The sequence below is a fragment of the Crocodylus siamensis genome, chromosome 2 (assembly GCF_052110815.1).
Source record: "Crocodylus siamensis isolate JL-2025a chromosome 2, ASM5211081v1, whole genome shotgun sequence".
Lineage (NCBI taxonomy): Eukaryota > Metazoa > Chordata > Crocodylia > Crocodylidae > Crocodylus > Crocodylus siamensis.
This window is the reverse complement of record NC_143396.1, coordinates 288,902,789-288,910,747: the sequence shown is the minus strand read 5'-3', so window position 1 is coordinate 288,910,747 and position 7,959 is coordinate 288,902,789. Positions and strand designations below refer to the sequence as shown.

At 58.0% G+C, this 7,959-nt stretch overlaps 1 protein-coding gene across 7 annotated transcripts in view; it reads left to right on the top strand.

Annotated features, from left to right (window-relative positions):
* Positions 1-4,402: 4,402 nt before the first annotated feature.
* Positions 4,403-7,959, top strand: part of TRIM9 (tripartite motif containing 9) — a 153,446-nt gene continuing 149,889 nt past the window's right edge. For all 7 annotated transcript variants that reach the window (XM_090034361.1, XM_090034356.1, XM_090034360.1 and 4 more), the window contains exon 1: positions 4,403-5,314. In XM_090034361.1, the coding sequence (XP_089890487.1) occupies positions 4,490-5,314 (825 nt within the window). In that variant the 5' untranslated portion in view covers positions 4,403-4,489. The remainder of the gene's footprint in view (positions 5,315-7,959) is intronic.

The window sequence follows — 7,959 nt, the reverse complement described above, 5'->3', positions numbered from 1 at the left end:
GGGGGTCAGACTAGATGATCTGCTCAGGTCCCTTCCGACCCTAGAAACTATGAAACTATAATCCTCAGCGCATCTCCCATTTCCGAAGCAGACGTGATAGTGCCTCTCTCAGCATGCGTTTCAAGTCATGCTAGGCAACAGCTGCAAGACCCTTCCTAAATGAAGTTCCTCTTCTGTTCTGTGTGATCCAAAGCAAACAATTAGCATCTACTCCAGCCTTGATGGCTTTCTTCACATAAGCAACCAATCCAGCACAAAGTGATGTACAGGGGATGCTCATGCCCCATGTGTCTGGAGGTGTTTTGTGCAATAATATCTCATGGAAAAAACCCACACGGCTTCATCAGATATAAAGAACGCAGCTACCGTCATCCAAAACAGTCCAGAGGGAGCTTTCCCCGGAAGCCGCGAGCTCCTGTTGTGTCTTGCTTCGGAGCCCACGTCGCCAATAAGGAGGCATTCGTGCATGCAGCGATAGACTGCGCACGTGCTCCTGGAGACAATCCCGGCTCGGCTCTTTTTAGTCCATACATGATACTTCCAACACAGGAGCTAAAGCAAACTACCCCCTGCCTCCCCAGACCATGTTCAGGTGGCCTCAGCACCAGCATTGGAAATGAGGAGTGAAGGGGAGAAGTCGCCCAGCCTCTGGGGAGCCCAGCACTGCCTCTGCATGCGACTGTAGCACCCCAGCCAGAGGGAGCCCTTATCCCCAGATCAGAAAGGGAGCAGCTGAAGGGCAGAGCTCGCTCCCTCTGGGCACTTCACAATCGATCCGTGCCGCACGCCACAGGCAGGGGGCACGCCACACCTCTACCATTGCAGATCGTCCCTGTGAACAGTCTGCAGCTCGTGACATGCCTTAAAAAGTGTCCGAATCTGTGGGTTGAGAGGGTAAAAATAAATGATGCCAGGGGAGTGAGGCCTTACCTGAAGGGCTAAGTGCAAAGACCAAAGCGGGGGAGGCCGGATGGGTGTCAGAGCTCCAGCAAGGAAAGCCTGTCCCAGCACAAACCCGTCTGCATGCAGCAAGAAACTAGTGCGGGGAGAGCAGAGGAAGCCCGTGGGAGATGTGGGCGTGACGGGCAGCAGCATCCCTCCCGTGAGCCGCGCAGCCCTCGCAGCCTGTCTGCGCCAAGGTGCCCACCACGGCCACCCCCTGCGTTCCCACGCTGCTTGGAGCAGATGGGTCCCACCTCCTCCCTCCCAGATGCGCACGAGGAGAGGAACGAGGCCTGGCTCACAGTGCTGCCCGTGCACCCCTCGCGTCGGGGGGACGAGTGAGCCAGCCTCCGCGTCCCCTTCGGTGCCACCGAACACCCGGTGGTCACTACAGCTTCCGACCCAACCCCTTCCTCCCACCCTTAACTACGCCAAGGCAGCCGCAGGTCCTCTCTCGCTTGCTTTACCTTTCACCCCTCCGCTGTAGGGTGACGGGGAGCCTCGGCTCACCCGCTCCCCTGAGCTCTAGGAGCCCTACCACGGGCAGGCAGGCCGCACAGGCACCTCCAGCGGTGCTGGCCATCACCCAGTTCAGCAACAGGGCTGTCCCAGTGCAAATCCTGGTCCAGCCTATTACTAAAACTACATAGGCGCCCCTCTCACCCAGCCACAAAGCACAGCACCCAAACCTGCCCCAGGGAAAGCAGAGGACCGTGGTGGCCAATGTTCCCCTGCTGTAAAAGTTGCTAATACAACCCCCACAGCCCATATCATCCAATCAGGGGGTCAAAGTCCTTCCTGACCCTAAATACGGCATTGGGCTGACCCTGAACAAAGGGACAAGATGTCCTAGGTCGACATCCCGGCGGGAGAACTGGCACTGCCCAGGCACAACCCCCAGCTGGGCTGCGGCCAACACTCAATGCGTCTGAGAGATGGAAACCTGCCCCCCCCAACACTCATCCTGTCTACCCTCTTCCAGCTGCAGAGCTTTATCCCACTTAAGTCTCACACCCAGCTCAGATGCAGCACGCAGGACTAAATGAACGGGGCTGAGCAGTGCCAGCCCGCCTGGCCCTGATCCTGCTTCAGTGCTATTCACGCACTCACCCGCAGCGGGCAGGAGCTGCCCCGTGCTGAGCGACATCGGATGAGAAGCCGAGATCTCTGCCCTGCTCAGTAGAGAGTCGTATCGCAGATCCCCCCACTCTGCCTTTCTAACAGGCCTGTTTGATGCACAGAAAAATCATGGCTGTGCCTTTCTAACAGGAAACTTCCCTTCACTGCACACCCAGGTGCGCTGGCTCCAGACCAGGGGTTTTCAATCTTTAGTCATTTGCAGACCCCTACAAAACGTCAAATGGAGGCGTGGGCCCCTTTGAACTGTAAGTGTGGGGATTCACGTACTGTTGATTGATCACGGTCATCTTTCATGGAGCCCTTAGACACAGTCTGCAGGACCCCAGGGGTCCACAGGCCGTAGGTTGAAAACCACGGGTCCAGACGCAGCACGCGCTTTCTTCTCCTCCAACCTCTCTGAGACAGCTGCACGGTGTAACCAGGGCACCGTGCCCTCTGCAGTTCTGCACTTGCCTTATCTGCTGCAAAAAAACCCAGCCTAGGCACTACCCACCCTAACTTACACATGCAAAAGCACATTTGAGCCCAGGCCCTGGAAGCCTTTATGCACGTGATGACTTTTAGGTGCTCCCATTTGATGGACCCTGTGCGTGCAGCTTGAAGTTAAGCAGGTGCTTACGTGTTCGCAGGAGAACCCAGGCGCTTCCAAAGGGAACCGTCTTACCGTGAAACACACGAGAATATGAGAACTGCCATTTACTGGGCCAAACCATAAGACCATAGACCACAGCCCATCGTGCCCAGTCTCCTGGGCTTCCTTCAGGCAGCGGGTTGAACTAGATGATCTCAGAAGGTCCCTTCCAGCCCCGCTGCTCTCTGCGTCCATGAATAACCCCCTGGTCCAGTGGAGTGTGGCTGCTCCAGGGCTGGCACGGGGCACCTCTGCCATGGGTCAGGCTGGAGGGCAAGGGCAGGCATTTGGCCCAGGGGAGGCGGTGACGGCACCTGCACAAGCACTCTGTGCTCGATGGCCCTTCTAACTGCATGTCATCGATAAAATGAATAAAAATGAAGGCATGCAAAGAAAAATCGTGACACGAAAAGAAAAATAAGGGGATATAACTACAAATCATGACATGCAAATAAAATAGGGGCATGCAAATAAAAATAATGGCATGCAAATAACGTAACGGCATGGAGATAAATAGTGGCATGCAAAGAAAGATGACGCCATGCCAAGAAAAATAAGGCCATTTAAATAAAAATGAGGCCATACAAATAAAGATGATGCCATGCAAATAAAAATGACGCCACGCCAATAAAAATAAGGTTGTTTAAATAAAGATGATGCCACGCCACTAAAATAAAAGCAGTTTAATCAAGATGATGCCATGCAAATGAAGGTGATGTTATGCCAATAAACATGACGCCACACCAATAAAAATAAGGCCGTTTAAATAAAGACGAGGCCATGCCAATAAAAATTATGCCACAGCCATAAAAATAAGGGCAGTTAAATAAAAATGACGCCATGCAAATAAGGATGACGCCGCACCGATAAAGACAACACCACACCAATAAAAGTAATGCAGTTTAAATAAAGACAGGCAGGGGGTCGGACGTGATCTGTTCAGGTCCCTTCCAACCCTACCAACTATGAAACTGTAACGCCACGCCAATAAAAATAAGGGCAGTTAAATAAAAATGACGCCATGCAAATAAGGATGACGCCACGCCAAGAACGATGACGCCAATAAAACAAAGGGTGTTAGAATGAAAATGACGGCACGCAAATAAAAGAGTGGCACGCCCACCAAGATGACGCCATGCCGATAAAGATGACGTCATGCCAGTGAGAATCAAGGTTTTTCAATCAGGATGACGTCACGCCAATAAAGATGACATCATGCCAGTGAGAAGAAAGGCGTTTCAATCAGGATGACGCCACGCCAATCAAGATGACGCCATGCCAGTGAGAATCAAGGTTTTTCAATCAGGATGACGTCACGCCAATAAAGATGACGTCATGCCAGTGAGAAGAAAGGCGTTTCAATCAGGATGACGTCATGCCAGTGAGAAGAAAGGCGCTGCAATCAAGATGACGTCATGCCAATCAGGATGACGCCGCCATGCCAATCAAGATGACGCCATGCCAGTGAGAATCAAGGCGTTTCAATCAAGGTGACGCCGTGCAAAGGAAGGTGACGCCACAGACGGGCGAGGGTGAAGACAAACGAGGGCTCTGCCGTAAAAGCGGCGGCGCGGAGGAGAAGACCCCGGCGCGCTCGGCGCTGCACGCCCCGGGCCGCTGCGCAGCGCCGGGGCGGCGGCCAATGGGAGCGCGGGGCGGGGCCGGGCCGGGGGCGGGGCGGGGCGGGGCGCTGCGCCGGGAGCGGCGCGGCCGCAGTGCCGGAGCCGGAGCGGCCGGTGGCGCCCGCGGAGCCGCGCCGCGCCGAGCCGAGCCCCGATGGAGGAGATGGAGGAGGAGCTGAAGTGCCCGGTGTGCGGCTCCTTCTACCGCGAGCCCATCATCCTGCCCTGCTCGCACAACCTGTGCCAGGCCTGCGCCCGCAACATCCTGGTGCAGACCCCCGAGGCCGAGTCCCCGCAGAGCCGCCGCGCCTCGGGCTCCGGGGTCTCCGACTACGACTACCTGGACCTGGACAAAATGAGCCTGTACAGCGAGGCGGACAGCGGCTACGGCTCCTACGGCGGCTTCGCCAGCGCGCCCACCACGCCGTGCCAGAAGTCGCCCAACGGCGTGCGGGTCTTCCCGCCGGCCGTGCCCCCGCCGCCCCACCTGCCGCCGGCCGCCACGCTGGCCCCCGTGCCCCGCAACGCCTGCATCACCTGCCCGCAGTGCCACCGCAGCCTCATCCTGGACGAGCGGGGGCTGCGCGGCTTCCCCAAGAACCGGGTGCTGGAGGGCGTCATCGACCGCTACCAGCAGAGCAAGGCGGCCGCGCTGCGCTGCCAGCTGTGCGAGAAGGCGCCCAAGGAGGCCACGGTGATGTGCGAGCAGTGCGACGTCTTCTACTGCGATCCCTGCAGGCTGAGGTGCCACCCGCCCCGGGGCCCCCTCGCGAAGCACCGCCTGGTGCCGCCAGCCCAGGGCCGGGTGAGCAGGAGGCTGAGCCCCCGCAAGATCTCCACCTGCACGGACCACGAGCTGGAGAACCACAGCATGTACTGCGTGCAGTGCAAGATGCCCGTGTGCTACCAGTGCCTGGAGGAGGGCAAGCACTCCAGCCACGAGGTCAAGGCCCTGGGCGCCATGTGGAAGCTGCACAAGGTGAGGGCCCTGCCCGGCCGCGGGGGGCTCGGCGCGTGGCAGGCCCCCGAGGGCCGAGCCCTGCGCTTCGGGGTCCGCCGCTCGGTGCGGCCCCGCGCCCTCGCCCTGCCTCGCGATGGGGGCACGGCCCCACGTGCCCGTGCGGTCCCCGTCCGTCCTTCCCCTGCCCGGCGTGCGGCCCCGGGAAAGCGGCAGGGAGGGATAGGCCCCCGCAGTCGGGGGGAGAGCCTGCCCCGGGACCGCTGCGTCTCCTGGGTGAGCGTGCGAGGGGGCGGGCAGAGCCAGATCCGCCGCAGGGCAGCGTACCCCGGGCCTGCGTGGCGTGCGGCTGACCCCGCCTGAGGTAACTGGGGTAGAAACGACAGGGACGCGGAGAGACGTGGCGCGGATGCCCCGGGAGCCCCCGCGCAGCGTGTGGGAGAGCTGCGCCGGCCCCTCGGGAGACGCTTTCCAGGAACGCTGCCGTCCCGGCGTGTCGCGTGCGGAGGCGTGGAGGCGAAGCGCCCCGTGGTGAAGCACACGCGTGGGCAGTGCACGGGGTGGCGGGGGGGAAGGGCAGGGGGGTGCTTCTGACCGCCCTGGGGGTGCTCCTGCAGGGGCCGTGCCCCAGCGGCTCTGGGAGCGCGTGTGAGTGTGAACTCCGTGTGCATCCATGTGCATGTGTGGCCCCTGTGTGAGTGCGTGTGTATGTCTTCCTTGCTTGCGTGCGTATGTGTGTGTTTATGCATGCATGTGTGTGTCCTCCAGGTGGTTGTGTATGTCCCCCGTGTGTGTGTGTGTGTGTGTCCTCTGTGTGCACGTTTGTCTTCCATGCGAATGTGTGTTGCATGTATGTTTTGTCTTCTGTGTGTGTATGTGCCCCCTGTGTGTGCTTGTGTCCTCCGTGTGTGTGCATGTGTTTGTCTTGCATGTGTGTGTTTCTCCTCCATGTGGACGTGTCTTCTGTGTGTGCACGCATGTGTGTCCTCCATGTATTTGTTTGTTTCCTCCACGTGTATGTGTCCTCCGCGTGGGCGGCGGGGGGGTGTGCGTGCACGTGTTTGTCTTTTGTGTGTGTTTTGTCCTTCATGTGTGCATGCCATCTGTGAGTGCATGCATGTGTGTCCTCCACGTGTATATGTCCTCTGCGTGAGTGTGTGCATGTCCTCCTCCCACGGCCCGATGAACAGGCTCCCCACTAACGACATGGTGCGCGTCCTCATCCGCCCGGTGACACCAGCCACCCCCGGGTGTTGGGGCCTCCCTGGCTTTTCTCGCGGGGGCCAGGAGCAAGTCCGTTTCCCACGGACGGGGGTATTTAGTTATTGCGTTACGCCGAGCCGCGCATCTCCGGGCTCCTGCCCCGCCGTACAGCCTTGCAGTCCAGGGGATGCGGGCCCTGGGGAGCTGCCTCCCAAACACACATCGCATCACAGGCCAGCAGTGACATCACACGCTTTGGCTACGAGTCTATCCAATTTAACCCCTTCTCTTCTTGGTGGTGTTAGGGCTCAATCCAGCCGAGGTCTTTAATGAAGTATGTGCATAATGCTAAGCCTTTGAAGAAGCCTCGTTAGCTATAAGAGGCCCGTGCCTGCAGTTAAGCCCATCCTGAAGAGAGGGGCGTTAGTCCTTGTAATGACTATGGAGAGTCCTAGGCCGACCCCTTCATGAGTGGATTTTAACTCAGCTGCTCTTCGGAAGCGAGGCCCTGTTGGAGGCCTTCGATGTCACCGGGGGTGATGGCTTCCCTTGCAGGGCTTAGCTTCCTGAGCTGGATTTCCAAGCGTTTGGTCCGGTCGTGCTTTCTCCTGAGTCACCCTGCCGTTCGGCTCATGCACAGGCCGGAGATGCCAGGCTTGTTGCTGCTCCCTGCTGGGTAGCTGCTAAGGCAGGAGAGCGAGTCTTGTAAATGCAGTAGGATTGAGCCCTCGAATCTGGGAGTGGGCAGCCAGAGCACGGGGCAGGCGCTTGGGGAGTGCACGTATTGCAAATAAAGAGCATCAGCCATTGGCACTTAAAGGCTCCATCGTGCAACGGGCCTGGGTAGATGAGCGCTCAAATGCCTTTCGGGTGCTGAGTCTCTGTGCTTCCGCACTACCCGGGGGGTCTTCAGCCTGTCGCAGAACGAGACCCTGCAAATCAAACAGGACTGGCTGAAAAAGGCTAATGTAAAAGGGAATGTCGTTCTCATCCGTCTGGTCATCGTGCTGTGGTCGAGGTGGGCTCTTGGCTCTAATGCACCTCTGAAGCGTGCAAGAGGGCATGACAAAGTTCGGGCCGTGCTCTGCAGACCAACAGCGGAAATACGTACTGGCAACAAGTAACGTCTCTTTATTTCCACTATGAGAAGGACCCGGTCCTCGGTGAAACCTGCGCTGAGCTGAGAGCGCCTTGATGAGTTGTTGTTCTTGAAAGCAGCATTCATATATCAAGTTATGGCGGGCTAACGCCACGGCTGTTAAATACAGTGTGCTTTACTTGGGGAAGAGATCAATCACCTCTCCCTAGAGAGCTCTTTAACAAGCGACCCGCTTCTTCGCTGTGCGGCGAGACCATGCCGACGGTGCCGTTCTCACCACTGAGAACTGCAGATTCAAAGGTATATACTTCAGAGAGCGCTGATTTTGAAAATGGACCCAGATAACAAGATAAGACCTTTTCTG